A 22,635-nucleotide genomic window follows, 5' to 3' on the forward strand; every position below is an offset into this window, starting at 1 on the left:
CTGATATTCTGCCATATCAGTATCAATGAGAACATCTCATTTCAGTTTCCACCCACTGCCTCTTATCTTCTGTTACATTAAACTATACCATTAAAAATTTATTATTAATAATAAGTAAATAGTATCATGCTTATATTAGACTTCAGATAATATTTGAAGACCTAGCCTAGGTTCATACATTATACTTGGAACCTTTAGTAACATTTATGTTAGAAATTGGCTTACATAATTTTGAACTCATCTTAAAAAAAACCAGTGATTTTCTTTAAAGATAATGAAAAGAAAATCTGTAATGAACTGATCCTTTGAAACCTAAATGAATATTAATTAATTAATTAATTAATTAAATTTTAAAATAGGGAATATGAAATGGGTTAAAATAATCTGTTAAATTACCAAAGACAATTGCTATCATAAGCAGAGAATTACATGAAAGATGAAGACTGATTGGGGGTCTAGTTGATTCTTTTCAGAGGGTCAGATCTCCTCTTTAAACAAATAGAATACCTCTATGAAGCTATTTCAGCTATTTGATACAGAAATGCAATCACCAAAAAGATCCGGTGGGAGCAGAGGGTTCAAGTCCTTCCAATTCAAGATAACACAGGAATAGCTGTGTAATTGTCCTGCCCAGTTCAGTGCTATGTGTCTCTCCCCACTGAGACTGCATTGGCACCCATGCAAGCAGATCCCAACAGCAGCAGCCTCACTGGAAGCTTACCTTACCATGGAATTGAAGTAAACTGAAATACTTGTGATGAGCTAACACTAAAACTTAGGAATGATGTGAAAAAAATGAGTAATTGGGACAGTGGAAAGGGAAATATTGAGAAACTTCTAAAATACCATTTACTAGTTCATAATTAATACTTCTGGTGAGGCTGTTATCTCATATATGTGGGGTTGTAATGCTAAGTTGCTGTGTTGCACTAACAGCAAAATAGGAATCAAAAAGTTTTGGTTTAAACTTTCGAAAAAAATATTTTTTTATTTTTTGAATAAAAATAATTACATGTACTGTTGCACTGAAGTACAAAAATGCACTTTCAGTATTAATAAATATGTGATCTGTATGGAAAATCCTAGAAGTTACCTATATACTTGCTCTCATTTTCTTCTAATGTGACATGAACAAACACATGCTCATTAGAATATTGTGCTGACTGTTTCTGTTCTTCTGAAAACATTGTGCTGAAAAACAGCTTACAGCAGTACATTGGCCAGAAGAGAATTAAACCATTTGAACAGGATATTTATTGCAAATTATTCCATCATTATTTTGCAGATAACTACCATCAACTTCCACGTAATAATTGTTTTTCCATTTTTCACTTCTACAGGATTTACCTTAAAGGACTTACTGGGACAGCAGGCAAAATAAGTAGTATAAGCCAACCAGGAAATGATTTTAGCACAAAGGATGCAGACAATGACAAATGTATTTGCAAATGTTCACAAATGCTAACAGGAGGTACGAATGTTTTTATGTTTCTCAGTCTTCCTATTTTTATTGGCACTGAAATTGTCTACGAGATAAATAGTGATAATTTTGACTTAGTACATTTTGATTATTAAAAAAGTTCAAAACTCATGGATAGAAATACTAGTATGGTGACTACAGATGAAGTATTTTACCATTTGACAAAAGTTAGTTAAAACAAGAGAAGTTAAAACCAGAGGGAAAATAAGTCTCTGAAGTTGGGATACAAGAAAGTCTGTAGTTATGAAACTAATCAGAGACAGAGCAGATTCCGCTTCTGAGGAATGAGGTACGTTCAGAGATCAAAACCCAGCACCCTGCAAAAAAACTCTTTCAGAGATTCAGCTTGTCATTGAAATGGCTCCTGATTCTTTAGGCTTAAGCCCTCTTCCTAACTACCCTAGAAGAAAACCCCCAAGAGCTGCTGTATGCTGCAAGTGCCACAGAAGTGTATAAGAATTTAATTCCTTATTTCAATATAGTTATGAAGTGGTACAGATGTACCACAGATATATCTACATTTTTCTAATGATTGTTCACTAGTTATATTTGAGTTCTAGATGGTATTTTTATCTTCAACTACACAAGTAATTCTATATAATTTCTTAATCTAGAATTCCATATTCTGAAATGTAAACAAGTGCTTTGTAAATTTGGCTTCTCTTCCTGTTGTCGCTTAAGCAATTGTTCATTTTCCTATAGCATAAGCTGCAAGGAAAAAAGACAGCTTCAGTTTATCCAGAAGGATAGTTGGAATACTGCCCTGCAAAACAGAACACACACACACTATCGCCACCATAACAGAAATATAAAAATATTATTTTATTAATAAAAATAATTTTCCTAGGACCCACTAACAAGTCAGGACTACATGGATACAAAGTATATTTGGGCTGTTTTTTTTCTCCTTTCCTTTCTTATGAAGTTCCAGGAAGTTTTGAACTGACCTGCCCAGAGAACTGAGTAATTCCTCTAGAAAGGATTAAGAAAGGAGTTTAAGTGTGTGAAAAACAGGAGTTTACCAAAGAGTAGATAAAACCAAAGGCAACTCAATATCATTATAGTTTGTGTTCTGTCCTCAGACTATCAGAAATGATTGATGATGATAATAAACTCATTGAACACTTTCCCTTCTCAATTTTAAAATACAATGTATTGCATAAGGTTCAAGAATATGTAGTTGATACATAAATACATTTCTTTCCTGAGTTTGGGGCAAGTATTTTATACTGACACTTTCAAATCCAAAAAACTGGGTTTAGATTTCTTTCTCACTTCCAGACAACAAAGTGACCTTAAATACTATTTTGAGAATTACTTCTGCTGATGTTTGTCTCCTGTCTTGCAGGATGGTGGTTTGACGCATGTGGTCCTTCTAACCTCAATGGAATGTATTATCCATTACGACAGAACAACAACAAGTTTAATGGGATCAAGTGGTACTACTGGAAGGGCTCAGGATACTCTCTCAAAGCTACAACTATGATGATTCGACCAGCAGATTTCTAAATGCTTTGTCATTATGTGAATTATGTATTGTATAGTCTTCAAAGACTTATTTTACCAAGCAACTTGTCTCATTTTTTCAAGCCCAGAAACATGCACTAGTGTTCTGAAGGGGTCAGTTCAGTACAGTTCCTGAATTGCAATCGCCTTGATCAGCTAAAGCTCATATTATTCAACCAAACACAAAGTCTAAAGCATCAATCTGATATAACAGTGATTTGGCCAAATGACTCAATAAAAAGAACATCCAAGAAACCGTCAGACAACTTAAGGACTCTGTTTTACTGATCATTTATTTTATGTATGTGTTAGTAAATAACTGGAACTGTGAAAAAACCCTAAAATACTTTTAGGAATATGCATTTCACCTCACCTCTGAACTTTAAACATTAATATAAAACACTTAGCTAGATCTAGAACTATTTATCTTTCTGTGTCATGTGTGCCCTTTATGTACATAAAAACAATGCTGTTCTGTAATTAGCCCAATCCTGGTTAGGGAATACATTCCTTTCCCCCATAGTCTCATAAACAACTTCTTACACTTACCTGAGGATTTTTCCAGTAGCCTCTATGACTATGTTTAGCAGAGGACAAATAGCATTTAAATAGTTTGCATTCATTCCTGGGCAATACCATTTACAAAAATCACTGTTTTTTCAGTCTGTTTCAGTGACTGTCCTTAAATTACAGAAAATCCCTACGAATTACAATACAGCATGTATTCCTATACATTTTTATGAAGATTGCACTTTTTTCCTTCCCTTGTCATTTACCTGTAAAATAACTGACCAGTATTTTATAAACTGAGACAACGGCATTAACACCAGATGTCCGGTTGTCTATGACAATCATTTATCACCTGGTGCTGTAATATATCTATATGTTTTGTAAAAATAACCTAACTGAAAAACATATGCATGTTCTTTGATATTTTGATACAATTAAATTTATGCTTATGACTTAGATACAAATTATTATTTTAAAAACAGGAAGAAAAATAATAATCTGAAAATTATCTAAGGTCACACTATGGGTTTTTTTCAGTAAGGTTAGGACTTCTCCCTAAAAATTCTCTGTAGGTAGGCCCTCAATGTACGCCACAATGTGAATAAATTACTCTACTGGGAGATCTTTGCTTTTTTTTTCCTTCATTTTATTACTATATGCTTTAAAATTGTGTACTAAACATGCAAATCAGATTGAGAAGATATTTCTTCATACATCACAATAATTTAGTGGAGGTTCTTCTCAAATTAAATTTCGCTTTTAATTCTCATGCTTATTCTTTGCCTAATATTTTTGTAAAACTTGGATTTCAGCAGATGACTGAGTTAGTTACAGTGCAAGAACTTAACCCAAAACAAAAACCCCAGACGTGTTTCCGGAAGCTAACTTAACAAAAGGTATTGTAAGGGCAACAATTCTTGTGAAGGATCTAGAAAATATATCGTATGAGGAGGGGGTGAGGGATCTGGGGTTGTTTAGATGGAGAAAAGGAGGCTCAGGGGGGACCTCATCACTCCCTACAATCACCTGAAAGAAGGTTGTAGTGAGGTGGGGTCTGGTCTCTCTTCTACTGTGCTGGCAGTGACAGGCCGAGAAGAAATGGCCTTAATCTGAGACAGGGGAGATTCAGATTAGATACTAGAAAAAAATTTTCAGTGGTCAGGCATTGCAACTGAATTAGAATTTCAGTGGTCATGGCAAAAATAATTTAATATTGCATGGCTAGTTTTGATTTGTTGCAAAAAAGTTTACAGAATTTGAGGCTTTCTGATGACTGTTCTGGGAAAGTGATCAAAAATACTGATGTAGACATTGAATGGATCAATTGTTTCATGAGACTTCATTTTGGGGGAAAAATGATCAATTTATCAACACAAATGTAAAATTTTAGAGGGAATATGTCTTTAAATGACATTTCATCTAAAGAAGATTGCATGGCTTGAACTCCAAAAACCAAAGTGAAGCAACAGGAGGACATGTCAGAAGGAAGGCAATAATAGGAAACAGAAGGCTGCAAAAACTGCTTTGGACTTGGTACAAACAAGTAAAACATAACAGCAAGGTAAAACCCTTACTTTTAATTCCGTCCTGTAATCAAATAAACAATATGTGAAACTAGAATGTACTTCCATTTTCTCTAAGTACTTTTTAGGAAGCAGGAAAGAAACAAGAAAAAAAGCAAATAAAAACAGCATTCATGCTCAAATAATAATCGCATCTTAAAAAATAAGGTATCTGTTACAGTAGGAAATGAGAGTGACGAAATAAGGGAATGATTGGAATGGTAATGGAAATATTGCCTTGGACTCCAACGTTGTTCCTCTGTAAGAACAGCACATCGCAAAAAGAAGTGATTTGGGTTCTTAGCACAACCCTAACCTCCCTCAATTTTACATTCTCACCATCTCTCAATTTCTCCTTCTGCCTCAGGAATAAAACCTTTAAATGGAATCTTAAAAACAAGTCCAAGAGGAATCACTTCTAAAGAATGCTATGTACGTTGTTACTGATAGCATACTTTGATTAATCAAGGTGGTCTGAAAAGAAACAGAACACTCAAAGCAACTTAACATGAAATTCGGTGTAGATTTTTTCACAGAAATACACAATAGTGGAAAAAAAAAAAGAACATGCTTCTTATTTATTTTTCCATATTAACTTTTACCATTCTTACTGTATTTGCTATATAAAACAATCAACTTTCTCATTTTATGAAAAAATATGACATTTTAATGGATAGTAATTTCTTTAGGGTTATTTGAGAATAACTGCTACAGTTTCCCTAAACTTTGAGAGCAGACAACTTAAAATCATGAAATAAAGTTTCATGTTGAATATGTAAATTTACATAAGTTATAGATTTAGAAAGAATGCTAAACAGAAGTTCTTAACAGTTAATAAAATTAAAGTAAAAAAAAATCTCATACCCCATTTAATTGTACTTTCTTCAAAGCCTGTGTGAAACTGAGAAATAAATTGCAGACACTAATTTAGTGGAGAGAAAATTATTGGAATGACTGACTAGTAACCAGCTAGAATTCTACTTGTTTTAAAACCAAAATAAAATTCCTTTTTAATAAATTACAATACATGAATTTCACTGAGGTCCACATATGTACATCATGCCCCCACATACCCACCTTTGCACTAGTTCCCAATTCAGTACTTGAGAATGATTATTAGAGGCAGGAAAAAAATGCTTAATTTTTTCCTGCTTAGCAGTTCTGGAATACCACAGTAATTTTCCATTACCCAAAAAAATGGAAAAAAACTGGGCCAAAAAAATTGAGTCCCTGACCTGCAAATCTTTCCATTTGGCAATAACATGCCTCTCCAGTTTGTATACAGGTACAGATAGAAAAAAAATTAAAGTACATTTATACTTCAGTAAGATGCTGGTTTATTCAGGTATTAATTGGTAAACCGAAATTTTGCATTTTCCTCATGTACCAAAGTTTTTGCACACACTTCAAAAAGTAGTGGATGAAGAAGAAAATAACTCCTTACAGTATCGGCTTTAAAAAATATTTTTGTAGTAGGCTTTCTTATTCACAAAACCTATTTCGAGGGCAGATCATTTCCCAGATCAACAAAAGAAGGTTCACAAGCTTAAAGGACCATTAAACTTACAGGAGCTGCAGGGAAGCTGGATGAAAGCTCATACGGTTCCTCTGAGATCCAGTGGCCTAATTCCAAAGACCACAGAACCTAAAATAAAGTAAGTGGTAAGTAGAATCTTAAAATTTCTAAAATAAACTTTTTGAATGTGTAATTAGAAGTGACAGTGCCATTACAATAGCTGGTTTGCTATTTCATTTACCCAAACCAAATGATGTGCTAAAGAATCAATAAATCAGAAAGATACAAATTTTATAGCTAAAACAAACCATTGAAATATCAGTCATACTTCCATGCATAGCTTTATTAAATTTTAAAATGTGAGGATATTAGTAAAGTAAATTATTTTTAATCACAATACATGGAGGAAAAATTTGCAAAGGGAAGTCAGTATATGAATTTTGTTCTCTCAGTTCAGTAATCATTGAATTTCATGAGGTTCCTGCTGGATCATTTCTCCAGCTTGTCAAAGTCCATCGGAACAGAAACACCCATCTGGTGTATCAAACACGTCTCACAGTTTTCTAACATCTGCAAATTTGCTGAGGGTGCATTCTTCCCCATCATCCTGATCATAAATGAAGATTTCAAACAATACTGGACCCCTACTACTACAAAGATTATGCAACTATTGCATAGAATCCACATTACATTTATAAATCATTCTGCAAAGAAGAATAACTCAATTTCTTTCTCCGTGGTATCCTCCTTTGTCAGTGTCACACTCTAGAGTACATAAAAAGACTGCAGAACACTGACTCTCTAGAAAATACATAATCATTTGTGTTCAACTGAGCTCCAAAACACTGGATCAATATGATTTTTAGAGACCAGTAATCCTAAAACTGTGGATCACTTGCTGACTTCTGCTCCTATCAGGACCAGCACCAAACGGTTAACAGAAAAAACCTACTTAAAATGGTTGTATTTCCAATTTCTGAAATACAGCATTTTAAATTTTTTTCTTTTTTTTAGGGTAAAACTTTCTCCAAATTACTCCATTCAGCATATTTTATGGATTGATTTTCCAAACTTTCTTCAGAACAATTTATCATAACTTGCAGTTAGTTGTCTATAATATTAAAAGCACCATGGGAGAGTATTCAAATACTACCCCTCAACTGGTAAAAACATTGTCTTAATGGGAAAATGGAAAAAGACAAAGTTCCTACATTGGCTCTGCCCTTGAGTCATATAAAGGACATTCTACTCCTAATTTGTAGACAGTCTAAATTCTGATGGAAGATGAGATTCTTTTCCTTATTGGTTTTATAAGTGGTGAGCCATGAAGATTCTCACAGAAGTAAAACACTGGTATCTTCTTTGCCAAGTTTGTCCACTGTCACACAATTCAACAACTTTTATGTTTGAGCTTCACAACGTCTCTTCTGTAGTTGCCATCAGGCACCCCTTAAGTTAAAAAAAGCAATGTTACCAACCAGTGAGACATCTTGTTGCTCCTAGAGCAAGTGAAGCTAACTAAACAAGAAGCATACATATATCCCCAAAATGGGATATATGGAATTTATCAGAAAGCAAATCCCTATTTTGGGATAATTCTACCTCTCTCATATTTTCCCTAAATAGCTCTCCAGCCATTCCAAATAGATGAAGTTGTTAGCAAAGCCATGGACTATTAAATAGTTGTCATTATTCATCTTAGAACTAATTTCATCAGTCTCTGAAATTATTCCCATGCTTGATTCACAATAACTGAAATATTCTGCAATACAAATGCATATAATTAGTTTTAATTTAAATTATAAAATGTTCCTTTTAAAAATAAACTGGCATTATATTTACTGAGCATGGCAAAGTTATCCTTCACAACGTTGGAGCTCACTAATGGAAAATTCCAAGCTGAACAAATTGATCATAAACTAGCAATGTAAACCTTATAAAATGGCCTAACTGCATGTAAGAAAATAAGTTTCTGTAAAAGGCTCTTTTGCCCCAAATCTGTTGCTACAAGTAGTAAATTCCAAATTCAGTTTTCATAACAAAATTATTTTCTCGGTAAGTTCTACAGTTTTCAGTCCAAAGTATCTTATGCCTGATGACTTCCAGGGAAACCAACAACCTCTAATGTGAATTTCTACAAAAGCTGTTGCCTTGTGTGATGCGACAAGTGATGTTTGACTTGTGAGGAGAGGTGTCCAATTTAGCAGGCTATTGAAAATGAAGAGTGATTTTTTTTGCTGACAATAAAAAGCAGCATATCCTTAGACTTATTGCTAAACTTGATTACAAAACATCCAAAGAATATTATGTTTACTTTTAGAAAAAGAACAATCAAATATTTGAAAATACAACAGCTGTGCAAAATCAGAAAATAATTTCTACAGTCATTATATCATACCAAACATAAAAATAAGATTAAACACATTAATAAATCAATGACCTTTAAAAATATTCAAAACCTTATAGTGCATTGCAGTGTTCAGATAAGAGAAGTATTGTAACTTCTTAAAAAAATACAATTAAGACTGCAACTTAGGATTGTAAGTTACAAATTTTAGTGGTACCTGTGTATACTTTTTACAATTACTTTAACAATTTACAATAAGAATATCAAAACTTCTTAGCTTTGTACTTATAGCTGCATATATTTATTGAACATAAAAGAAACTTGTTATGCAATTTCTCCTTTAATCACAATATAAATCAACTTTAACTGAACCAAGAAAATTGTAACATTGAATAAAATTCATAGAGACATATTACATTAAAAGAAATTCTTCATAAATAAACTTGAGCTGGAACAGATGTACCATGCTGTATTACATATACAGCACGTCTTTATAGTACCCAAATTATGTTTGTATCAAAAGTAGCTGGAAAACAACTGAAATAGATTAAAATATAAACCCAAAAGATTAGTTATGATTAAGTAATCCTATTTCACTTTCCAGGCCAATTCTACAGCAATGACCTTTATCAACCCTTGTAGTATTTACAGAATTTTGTTTAAAAATGAAATTTGTTTGTCTTAAAAAAGATGGATTAATGCTTGTCGATCATCATTCTGGAATTGAGTACAAAGGCATCATATCTACTTTCCTAGATAAAAAGAAAATTGGATACTGAGTTCATGAACAGGTCCTGCAGTAAATAATTAGGTCACCACTCACTAAAACATTAAGTTTTCATGAAAACAAAGACAAGAGCTTTCCATTCCAAGTCACTGAAAGTTTGCTTCTGACTTTGGCAAATTTTCAACCAGTTATATTTTCATAGCAACACCAAAAAATGCTTCAGATTCATGTAATTCAAAAATTTATGATTTGCAATATTATTCTTAGCTGAAATACTTCAGAATGTGTGTTTCTATTGAGAAAAAGAGCTATCTAGAAGTTTTCAAATATGCAGTGGCAAAAGAGTTAGCTCTAAGGGTCTGAAAACACGCTATTTGATTAGTTATTATTTAAGGTCTCTCACCTATCCAGCTAGCACACTGAATGATCATATGGTATTTGTACTTGACTAATTCATCTTGAAAATGTAAATGGATAGCTATGAAGATTAAACATCTGATGGTAAATTTGGTATTTCTATGAATCCATCTTTAAAAATAACATTATAAGTTTTTCTCGGAAGAAAAAAACCACTTCACCCTAAATTATGTCCACATTACAAGTCAAAAGGCAGAGGTAAACAGCTTCTTGGAATGCTGATGAACATCTTCCAAAAGAAAATCATCACTGCTCAAAAGTAATACCATGTTTATAAGGTACTACTAATTTTTCCAGATTGATTGATTATTTTAATTATACAATTTGAACTATTTAATCAGTGAAAATACTAATGGTAGGATTAATTATATTTAAAGGATTTAGTTATGTAGCATCAATAAAAGGCAAAGATTATTTTCTTAGATGAAATTTTCCTTACTAATTTCCTACTGAATTCCTCATTCTGGCTAGGTAAGGCTTTAGTTTTCTCTATTTAACCATTTGGGTAAAAAGATGGCAAAACTATGCCATTGACACAGCATGAAATAAGACAATAATGCTCTTACATGATATGATTCAATAATTTAACCAGGTGAAGAAATATTTTTTTAAAAAAGTTCAAAGTACTGTTTTATTTCAGTTAAATAAATAAATAAACAAATAATGGGAATACACATTTATGGGCAAAGTTGCACCCAGTCTCTGTGAAAAAAAGATAAGCACAGTTCTAAAAATATTTAAAATAGCAATTTTTTAGGTAAGCAGATACTACAAAATCAAGCAAACTTTTGATTTGGGGATCTAAAGTTTGTCTCTAGTTCTTTCTCACACGTCACTCCTAGTAACTTCAGAACTTTGTCTCAATAGCAGCTCAATAAAATGAGTAAAAACAGCATCAGGATTTGATCCAATAACATCTGCAGGGACAAACTAATCCTTGAACAATTTCATTCAACTTATGGGTATTTCCAATCAATACTGGCCTACGAAGAGCATAGGTAGATATTTTCACCATGCATTTGTTCACAGAACTGCAGGGCATAAAATGGGCAATGAAATTCTAGGACAGAAAAATTCCCCACCCAGTCACTACGATTTCTATTTTACATTTTTTCCCACTTGCAGTGAAATACCTAAGAATTTCCCTTAATTTTTACTAATGCTGAACTCAATACATATTTCAGAACATAACAGAAATATATGATATCAGGACATAAAAAGTTCAATCTGAATATTAGTTGGCTAATGTTGTGCAGAAATTAATCTGTCCAAAAATAATGCATGGGACATGAGTTTCTCATCCATGAGATAAGGACCTTGGACCTTTCGAAAATAGATAATGAGGTACAATGCAGGAATACTTTGGTTAAATTAAGCATTGAAAAACAGTAACTAACTAACAGATCTTCACACAGACAAATTTCATCTAGTTGAACTAACTCTAATTAAGCCTGAAAAAATTGGCACCATTGCATGTAACATGGACACAAACATGGTCGGTATTTCAGCTATACAAACTAAATTTAATTTATTGTGTAATAAAGTTAAAAAGCATTTCTTACCCATTCATAAGAAACAATCCAACACCCACGAGCAATTCCCAGCATAACATTCAAGGTACGACGAGGACTCCCAGTAACCACATGACTTGTTGTTTCACACACTTCATTTGACAACAAAAATTCTCCAAGTTTTTTCATGACTTGAATTACTATATTTTGCTTCCTAAATAGAAGAAAAGGTAAAAAAGCCCACGCAACATTGAATGGAGGAAGGCAGAATTATAAAAGCATACACACAAATTAATTCAAGTTTATCTCATTTCTTTCCCCACTAAACATTTTTTATCCTTTTCTCACTAAGCCTCCTTCCCCGTTGCTAGCCCTCAATTCATTAGCTTCTCCACAGTCGTACCAGACCCTTGTCCCTAATCACATAATCACATCTATTTGCATATCAAAGCCCTTTAGCCCCCCACATCTATCTTGTCTGTTTAAATAAAAGCTTTTGAGTGCAAAATTATCTGTTTTGCTGTTTGTGTGCAATGCCCAACACAACAGAGCCTAATCCTTAGTTTCTTTTGTAGTACTATAAAAAATATTAGCAAGAAATGTAAACATTTAGACACAGCACACTTAAGAGTTTTTCATTAGGAAGCACTAGATTTTCAGCATCTGAATAATCCTGTATCTTAATTTAGAGAGAAGTCCTAAAGTTCTATCTGGCTTGCTACCCACACATCTATGCCAATGTTTCAATTAAAAATTCACTTATCCTTAAATACAATTATAATGAAATATATAAAATTAGATCTAAATTCCAGAATGGCCACCTATAACTGGAATTCTAATTCGAGCTCTCTACATAGCTGCACAGGAACACATAAATATATGATTATGAAAATAGGAAGACCTTGGTATCACTAGAGAAAAGCTTTTGCATGATAACAATTTACTGCTTTTATTAATGATTATTTTTACAATTATAAATGATCCTTCAAGATCTGTATATTCTGGTGGCCTCTCTGCTTGTCACACTAACTTGGGAATGTCCATGCAACACAAGACAAAGAAATTAGGCCCAACCTCGAACACCGTTATACCTACACAGTGGTGATCCTTTAAGGCAAAACTTGTGAGTTAATCACAGACACAATGCAAGTGCCCTCAGAGTATCTACAGAAGTTTCTGGGGTTGCTTCATTCTCACTACATTTAACTCTACAGAAAGGATGTCTGTTAAAACTCCCAAAATATCCCAGCTAAAACAAACACTTAGCAGAATCACAAGAAAACTGCAAAAAAATTCTTCAAAAAATTGGAGCAATCTACTTTTCAAGAAGTTTAAAACAAAAAATTGGATAGTGAAAACAGTGCAGCAAATTAATCTCACAATTAAAAACTGATATTGTATGTTGAGATACTTTTAAAAAGTCCTATGACTAACCCTCTCTCCAGTATGAATTCTGGCCTTGGCTACATAGCTTTGATTGTTACTAGAATTCTTAGTATTCCCTTTTCCTTTTTTGAGGTTTAGCTTGATATAGTCTACCAAGTGAATGTTCTTGCAACATTACAACCCATAGGGGCTGGCCCTGCCCAGACTGCATGCTCCATGCTTTACCTGAACTTTTTCCAAGTTCTTCCTGTGTCTACAGAAAATTCCTTACAACAAGAAGAAATATTTGTGTTGTACAAGTCTTGAATCAAAAACGTCTTCCAAAATGCAGAGAAAACTCACCAGTTTACACTTGAGAGAGCTGCAAAAACTGGTGGATGAAAATTTACAGCAAAATTTCACTGAATTTTTAAATCACAAAATTAGATAGTTGTGTGACTGTGAATCAGTGAGCAGCATTTAATATAATCTCAAAACCCAATGCCATGAAACCATTGAACTCATGCATCTTAAAATGTAAATTCTAAGGAACCACTTTTGAGGCTGTAGCTACTGGGTAGTAGAATTGGCTTTTGACCACTGGGCTGTGTTTTGGGGGACTGTTTTCTCTTCTTTAGTTGTTTCAGAAGCAATCCTTTTCCCTTCACCCACTTACAAGCTGATGAATGCCTACAATTGTAGTCAGCCAAAAGCAGTCTTAATGAAAAGGTTCTGAAGAAAAGCAATCGTTATCGCCAGACAATTTAATTTAATGAAACAGTAATTGGGTAGTGGGAAAAGTCAACATATAAGAACATGAAAGCAATAATATATTAATGACTTCTTTAAACAAAAATAAATTTCCCTAGCTCAGCCAATATTTGTTCTCCTCTTTCAGGCAGATGACAGCTTCTGTTCTCCCCTACTATCTGCACTGTAGTGATGGTCTTTACCTCCTCCACAGTGATTCTGCATTGCATGACTTGTGAGGCTCATTTTATAGTCCTGGTGTTACTACCATCCAGTCACATTAAATAGAAGAAAAAAAATAATTCTGTTTTATGTTTCTGACATATATAAGTACACTTGTTAATAGCTATTGACAACCTTTTACAAAAAACTTCTGAAAGCACAGCCACTAAGTGCTGTTTCTGAGTATTTATTTCCATGTAAATGTCAACATTTAGTTACATCAAACCTGAAACAGATTTTTGGGCAGTATAAATATCTTGAGTTTTGAAAAAGAATTCAAAAACTGTAAGCAAGTGTAGTATAAAATATGGAATCATGTTTTTGTTGGATGTTCCTTACGCTTTAAGACTTTTAAGAGAATGATAAGAGCATGCCAGAAAAATTATTAACTCTCCCCCAAAATATGCAGTGGCAGCTGCTTCTAATGTTTTGAAACTAAGTTACTAAAAAACCTACAACTGATATTTATTCTGCAACTATTCATTTGAAATAAAACATTTTCAACTGATGTTTCAAATTATGACTTTTTAAATAGAATAATTAAAAGGTATGGCGAAAAGGCTGTGTTGGGCTGAAGTATTTACTACATACAACTACTATTCACATTTCCCTCAGAAAAATTCAAAACTTGCTTAAGATTTTAGTTTTATTGCTCTGAAGCCCATTTGAACTCACCTATAGAACTACTTCAGTCTCCACAACAGCAACAATAATGTACATTCACTGTGCAAGTAGCAACAACATATCAAGTTTCTAGCTAGAGTACAGAACAAAATAAAGTGCAGAGCCCAAAAATAAATTTCATTTTCTATAGGCATAAAAAGCTTATCAACATTCAAATTTAAATAGTGGGCTGAATAAAGAGTCAAAATGGTTAATACTTACTCAGAAGACATACTTGTCATAACAAGTGTCCTTGTTGGCTAGAGACATGAAAAAAACAAGAAAACATCAAAAATCTGAAAAAAAACCTCCTTTGAAAAAACCCCTTAAATTAGAAAATGTTATTTTAAAAGGTGCAAACTACTTCATAACTGTAAGATCACCTGGGGAAGAGTCTATACTAATTAACGTTTACTAGAAATACTAAACTTTGGGGACATGGAAGGAAGGAAAACCCTTCAATCATGTTTTATGTCAAAGCATACCATATAAAAGAAGACAGGAATGTAAGCTTTTTTTAATAAAAGCAAAATGCAAAGGACTTCCAGCCTGAGATGCCACAGAAATGAGGACACTATTGGTCTACTGAATTTTCATCAGATGGAAAGGAAAAGGCAGTTTAACCACAACGAAGAAAACCTGTAATTTAAAATTCCAGTTTTTTCCAAAAGAAAGGTAGAAACACTTCAGAAACGAGAAATATAATTTTAATGATTTTGTTTTTATTTTGATAGTGTACTTTGGGGGGAGGGGTTGGCACAACTTCAGTATTTTATGTCAAGGTTAAGTAAACATTCTTTCACTCTTCAGTATTTTCTAGTGAATAGAAGTTGTCCAAGTAATATCACACACAGGGTATACTCAAAGAACACGGCAGTCCTCAAATCAGCAATTCTGATACACCTTAAAAAGCACCCCTCCCTTCTGCAATACTCCCCATAGCTTATGTGAGAAGCAGGAATGTTTGCCCCATACGGACTTTAAGTAAGCTTGGGAAGAATTATTATTACAGAGGTCAGAAGAGGAGGAAGTTCATCACCAGTGACCATGAATGCCTCCAGTATGCAAACAGGCAGGAATGAACATGAATTTTAGCAGTATCAGAGAAATACATAACTACACAGAACATGGTAATCAAAAAACATATGTAAGAAGAGGTTTCGATCATCTTAGCTAAGAATTACTTGTAGCTACATAAACCTGCGCAAATATATACATACAAACATTCTAATTTTGTAGAAAAAGGAGACTGACTGAATTTTATACAATGATTTTAAAAAAATCCTTCTAATTTTCAAAATCAGTATATGAATTTAAATTATTTCTCCATATAGCTACTGCTCCATATGAAATACTAACTCCCACTTCTGCCCCCTAATATATTACCACAACCACAAGTGGTAAGCTCCCAAACTCTCTGCTAAAATTCAGTGTCTTTTGAGTAATGTACTGAGGTAAGAGTACACAAATATTTTGAATTGGGAGCACAGGCCAAAAAAAAAAAAAAAAAAAAAATTCAGGGCAACTCATTTTACCCACAAATGAATCAAAGAACAGAAGAGAGAAATCTGATGCAATTCCATCTGACCTGTTTTCAATACAGAATGATTCTCTGTTGAACAACCAAGTAATCTGTCACATTTAAGAGTTGGAATTACTCATGTAGACTATTAAACTAAAAGAATGTAGAATAATGTCCACCATGACTGTGGACATATGAATGCTCTGCATAAATAGAACACAATTTAGATATCATTGACAAAGTAGATTAAAGATAACACAAGCTGTAGTCATTTCAACATACACATGGTAATTTCATTCTGTGTACATTTAAAACCCACAAAATTTAGATATTAATACTTCAGAACACAATGCAGCACATTCAATAATTTTTTAAATTCATGATAAACATCCACTCAGACCACACTATGTAAGCTCTACAATACTTCAAACTATGTATACAATGTGAAAATATAAACCCAAATATTGATAAAATAGAATAAAACTTCAAAAGAAAAAAGGACAAAGCCTTTGCACTGAAATATTTGAAAGAAATTCTATGCAGTATTTTTGAAAATACAAGATTCCAAATTCTAATCTGTTGCTAGCAATACTTACTGATGATGTCTTACTCTAATGCTAGCCTGACAGCTGAAAAGAATATGCACTTATCTTGATCAAATTTGGTTCTATTCTTAGCCAAAAGAATTTCTACTGCATTACTTCCAACTCCAAACAAGCAGTCACATTTAATTGCTCTTGGAAGTTCCAACTCAATTCTACACTAAAGTTTTATATGTAAAGAATTTGAGCAAAAATAATGACAATGCAACAATATGCATGAAATATATCTATCATAACATGAATATATAGTATTAAGTTACATACACTCAAAATGTGAGAATAACACTCCAAAAAGACATCTAGCAACACAGTGAGTAAGGGTTCTTGTGGTAGAAGACTGCACATGACTGCACAGGTTAGGTCAGATGATTAAAATCAGATGTGAGGCCACATTGTTATATGTCTCATACTGTCTTAATACACATTGTAGGATCTCCAGAAACTCATGAGCATTGAAGGATTCTGGGTTGTAACAGCCTGGGAAGGCAAAAAACAGGGCTTAAAAACAAGGTTTCACTTTGCTCTGTCCAGTCTTTCTTGGTGGAAAAACTCATCTACATTAAATGTGTATGTTTCAGCACGGTCATGACATTGTCCAATACTCCCTGAAGCCAGGCCTCACTGCCATCACAGTCAAGGTCCTTGTCTAAAAGTCTGGAGTTAAACCCACACAGAGCATTTGCACTAGGCTCTTGAGAGTGTTTGTCTAGTATTAGCTCTAAAGTAGATCCTGCTGTGTCAGTTCAGAATGTGCAGAAAAATATCCTTCCACACAATTTTTTATAAATGTTATGAAAGTATTACTAATCATACCACTATTTTTGCCAAACTTGGGTTAAAAAGAAGCAATACTATAAACCAAGGCCAGCGCAGCATGAGATCCTACAGCTGCTTCTTCAGCTTCAGAGCAAAAACGTTTGTAAGCAATTCCTTAATACTTTGTCTATAGGTGAATAAAAATACTGGATCCACACAAATCAGGAAATCTACAGCCTGTCCTGACCTTAACCTGCAAGGTCAGCTTTTGAATTGTAGCTTTTATGTTACAACACATCATGTACAAGATGATGCAGTGTGTATTCTGAACAAATGTCTTGTCAGTGCACTTAGAAGTGGTTCAAAGACTGAAGAATGCAGAAGGGTGAACACAAAATGTAGAAATTGGAAATAAATTTAATTTTTTCCAAGCTATGATTTAATTTGCATTCAGAAATGAATATTTTTGCAAGTTAAAGGTCATTTACTAAGCAGATAATATTTTGTTTTATTGCTTCAGTAAGACAAGCAGTTCTCTTTAATTACACTTACGAAGTGGAAAACTTAGCCGAACTATGTTCTAATTTTCAGTTCTACATTTTTCAAGTTAATTGCTTTCTCCCCCAGCCCCTACTATGCAATTTTTCTTCTGTGCTTTTTGTGTCTGCTTTATTTTACATGTTGCTTTTATTGAAAAAAAAAAAAGAGCATTTACTTTTCTGACCAGCAAAAAGACATCTGGTGAGCATCATTATGAGTTCTAATGCATGTTTGTAGCAGGATTATGAATAAAACACTGGAAAAGGTGGTATTAAGTTAACTGGTCCTTTTATTTACCATTAATCTCTGAATACTGAAGAGCTGCATATCTGTAGTCTGAATCAGAGCACACGCTTCTTTCTGAATTATTTTTGAGGTCTGGAATACAGACTTCATTATAAATGACAGCTTCAGCTTTCCTTTATATATTTCTTAGAAACGCTAAGTACTTCTTTACTGTCTGCCAACAACAAGATTTTTCTAAGTCATCTGTAATACAGAACATTCATTTCAGTAGCTAGAATGAAACAGTATTTGTGAATCTCCCCAGTACTTATAAGTGATACTTCTATATGGTTAACAGACCTACACTACAAAAGAGGTATCCAATTTCGAAATGTATTCTTTCTCTCTTCTAAATTGGAGCTGAAGGACAAGAAGAAAAAAAAAAGTCCTGTTTTGTACAACCTGCTTTTCAAGAAGGTGAACTCAAACTTTGCTTCAATAAGCATGTCATGAGTTCTTTTTCATAAGTGACAAATGAATGAAAATGAGACCATAAAATGTTTTTCCAGGCTAGTTCTCAAGAATAAAGTGTATTCATGCAAAGAATTAATTTGATAGGAGTAGGTTTGGATTTGTCACTGGTTAAATTCCAGCCTATGTATATTAGATCTCATTTGTCTTTGTCTCAAGAACCCAGGTCTCAAATATTTTTCAAGAAATTATTTCAACTAAAGCACTTTTAAATCGTATATTACTTAGTCCAAATGCTCCTCTTGTGCCTTAGAGTTGACTGAAGTTCTGAAAGAAATAAGCCTCAGAGCAGTCTCAAACTCAGATACATGTTTTAGTGGAATGAAAAGATCTCCAGGAATCAACAAGATACCTCTAGGTGATTTGGCTGATATAGAAGGGATAAAGAACTTTTGGAGGGTGGGAGGCAGGCAGGAAAACAAACAGTGCATGTGTGAGCAAAAAAAGTTTAAGGAAGAGTATATTACACTATCTGTTTTATGATCTTCAAATCCCTTTCTTCTCTGGCTATTGTAGGTCCATCAGACGGTTTTAAAATTTGTTTAGTACCCTTATACTCAATTTTGATCTTTACAACAGCATTTCAGAAGTAATAATCTTCAGTCTTATTAGTATATGAACCAAAAGACAGAGCTGTATGTAGAGTACGAATATTAAAAAATCAGGTTAATTTCACTCTGCTTGTATTTAAGAATGAGGACCCAAAACCTTAAGGCTTCTAGAAACAATTTATAAGTAGTACTACATTATTTTATTCAAGTAATTGTGGTTCATAGCTGAAAATAATTGGTAATTGCAATGAATGATTACTATTCAGTATTTATAAACAGCAATTATTCAAAGCTGTAATTTACTTTCTGGCTGGCCTTTCTCTTATCAGTCCTTTGATACTGATATTTTTCAAGTTTTCTCTGGCTGCAAAAGTCAGTTTCAACTGTTATTTCCTCACCAAACAGTACCTCTGCTTTGGTCCTAGAAAGATGTGAAAAAACAAGCCCATCCTAACCAAATCCAGTATTGCTTTGTGGAAAAATGAAAAAAAAAAATAGCCTATTAGAAGACAGAAAAATTAGATGATGTGACAGGTGCCTGGGCATCATTTTTCCTTCACTGCCAAATACAAGAAAATAATGAGAAATCCTGCAATTGAAGACATAGGAACCCCTAGAACTTCTGTTGAAAGATAAAAGAGAATGAATAACTTTGGATTTTTCAGGCTAGCAGCGTCAGAGTTCACAACTTTCTGACATTTTCAGTTTTCCACATGCAACCAATCATAGCTAACCACTATATTTAAGAAAAATCAAAAATTCCAACTGTAGGGATGCAAAACTGTAGCAAGGGATAGCTTTCCCAGCATTCTGCAACTTTCAAGGACAGGTTTACCTGTCTGTGATCATTAGCAAAACCGAAGAGGGACTTTTTTATTAGGATAGTCAAAAATTAAGGGGAGAGGAGATACTCCTTTCCAGTCATTTGACTGCAACTAAAAAACTTTTTCATCAATCAGCATGACATTATTATTACAATTTCTACAAGCACAGCCAGCAGCGATTCTCATTCCGATGGAAAGCCCAAGCCTTTCCAACAGGTACAAATCAGGAACTGACTTCCTCGTCAACATCACTCAGGAAAAGCAGCAGTCCAGTTCTTTACTGTATTTCACTAGGAAAGTTTCATGTTTTTACCTTATTATGTGAAACCTGAGGAAACCATAAAACCATAGAATATCCTTGGTTGGAAGGCACCCACAAGGATCATCGAAGTCCAACTCCTGGCCCTGCACAGGACGCCCTAAGAGTCACACTGTGTGCCAAAGTGTTCGAACACTTCTCAAACTGTCAGGCTTGGTGCTGTGACCACTGCCCTGTGGAGCCTGTTCCAGTAGCTGACAATCCTCTGGGTGAAGAACCTTTTTCTAGTGTCAGAAAGAGACAGCAGGATTACCAGTGTGACCTCAAAAAGTGGAATGAAGTGAACCTCAGGAAGAGGAATGCTAAGGGGAGGAGAAAGCTACTTTTTAGTTTAGATTCTAACATGATTAGATTCTAAGATGAAAGCTCAGGTGAAGGAACGGTAGTTGTTCACCCCAAAGAAGTCACAAGATAGGAAAAAGAGGAACCAGGGCTATCGCGGGGTAACACTGTGTCACAGAGAAAGCTTGTATAGGCAAGCAGAAACCTTTTAAAGACAACAGTAAGGCACAAAATAATTCTGTCATTAGGACCAAATAATGTCCAATACTCACTTTCCCAAAAGATCTGTGAAAAAGTCATGCACAGCTAACCTTTTTCTGATGAAATTTTAGGATATATGAACTTCTCCCCCCCAATCCCAGCCTCACAAAGATTAAGAAAACAAATTTGTACCCTTCTACAAATAATTCCAACAAAAAATTAAGTATGATATAGAATGAATGTATTTCATCTGTTCAAACAAAAAAATTGATTATGCTTTCATAATGATCCATTGAAGTGAATGCCTCCAGACAGCTGACTTATGACCAATTAAAAGCACTTTATAAAGCTTCAGATGAATTACCCTATGGCCTTACTTTGAGATAAAAAAAAAAATGAGCCACAAGGGTAGTGGGCAACAGTAGAGTAGCTTCAGCGAAATTAATTGCTTGTTATTTAAGACCTCATCAGCATTCAATTTTTGGTCATGATCGTTTCCACCCTTCACGGAAGGTTCATTAGAAATTAATGTTTGCCTCAGCTACTTCATTGGAGACATCAATGGCTCATTAACTTGACTCACAATGAGCCATTGAGCAGAAGAACTGAGGCACAGAGACACATCTCCATTGTGCAGGCTGTGGGTATGGAACCATTTTAAGAGGGAAAGAACCATTTTGCTTCACCCCAACTGTTACATGGTGGGTTTGCACAACTGTTAGCAGTGTGAGGTTAATTTGGATAGTTGAAGTCTTCTGGAGACTGACAACTATGCAAAAATGAGTGGAATTTGAAGTGAAGATGTCTGCAGCCCAAAAGACTCAAGACAGGATTTATGTTAACTTTGTGTTAAGATACAAGATTTTAAACTGCAGTAAATACTTTGCTGACAAGATTTTAACCCACCTGTTGATGATAATCAACAACCTGACTTAAAGCTTTACAGCCTTCTAGACCATATGGTAAACAACTGGACAATAATTACTTCACGCTTTAAAGTGCAATAGCAATATTAGGAAGGGTAGAATAATAATCTTTTAAAAATCCACCCCAATTTTTTTTAGTATCGCAAAGGATTATGAATTAATCAGACTTGCAGACAAATCTTTGAAACTACAAAAGATTTTTGTAGTGCATATGTAATGTGTTGCAAGACTTTTTCCTATTTGACTGATTGCATATTTATATTTCTGTTCCACACAGATTTGTTTGTAAGCTCATAATTCAATTCTACAAAGATTACACCAATAATCTATCAAATGTTTAATTTCAATGCAGAAAAGGATGGAGATATTTGTTAAATTATTTTTAAAAAATCTTAATGAAGACATGTCAAATGCTGATGGAAAAGGAGTTTAGCAAGTCTTTTGTTCAGATTGATTTTCAACAATTTTCAAGAGCTGCAAGACTATAATTTAGAAAGGAGACCCTTTAACAAAAGGATTTCCAGCCTGCAGAGTTATGCCAGATACCAACAAGGTTTATGTAGGGTGTTCATTTTCCCAAAAGCTAAATTAAAAAAAAAAAAAAAAAAAAAAAAAAAAAAGAGGATCTAAGCAGCAGTTTCTTTTCCTCCTGATAGTTGCTGATTCCAAGAGGGAAAACAGCTTCAGTTTTACAGTTATTCTCTGCCAAGCCAGCTGCAGTCCAGTGGATTATGTGGTTTTCTGGCATGATGGTTGTGAACACAGTGCACCTCTAAACTG

The 22,635-nt window shown here is 33.9% G+C and overlaps 2 protein-coding genes across 7 annotated transcripts in view; one reads left to right on the forward strand and one right to left on the reverse strand.

Moving 5' to 3' along the window:
• ANGPT2 (angiopoietin 2) overlaps positions 1-4,265 on the forward strand; it is a 41,647-nt gene extending 37,382 nt beyond the window's left edge. For both annotated transcript variants that reach the window (XM_066179808.1, XM_066179809.1), the window contains 2 exons: positions 1,341-1,471; positions 2,829-4,265. In XM_066179808.1, coding sequence (XP_066035905.1) covers positions 1,341-1,471; positions 2,829-2,989 — 292 coding nt within the window. In that variant the 3' untranslated portion in view covers positions 2,990-4,265. The remainder of the gene's footprint in view (positions 1-1,340; positions 1,472-2,828) is intronic.
• The window catches only part of MCPH1 (microcephalin 1), a 120,065-nt gene that overhangs the window by 72,009 nt on the left and 25,421 nt on the right, over positions 1-22,635 (reverse strand). For all 5 annotated transcript variants that reach the window (XR_010720124.1, XM_066179803.1, XM_066179804.1 and 2 more), the window contains 3 exons: positions 14,799-14,836; positions 11,628-11,790; positions 6,626-6,703 (listed from right to left, as the gene is read on the reverse strand). Coding sequence is in view for 4 of the 5 variants with exons in the window: in XM_066179803.1 (XP_066035900.1) it covers positions 6,626-6,703; positions 11,628-11,790; positions 14,799-14,836 (279 nt within the window). In the remaining variant the exon portion in view is untranslated. The remainder of the gene's footprint in view (positions 1-6,625; positions 6,704-11,627; positions 11,791-14,798; positions 14,837-22,635) is intronic.

This window comes from Chamaea fasciata, unplaced genomic scaffold (genome assembly GCF_029207755.1).
Source record: "Chamaea fasciata isolate MVZ Bird 193981 ecotype frontalis unplaced genomic scaffold, bChaFas1.0.hap1 SCAF_3, whole genome shotgun sequence".
NCBI lineage: Eukaryota > Metazoa > Chordata > Aves > Passeriformes > Sylviidae > Chamaea > Chamaea fasciata.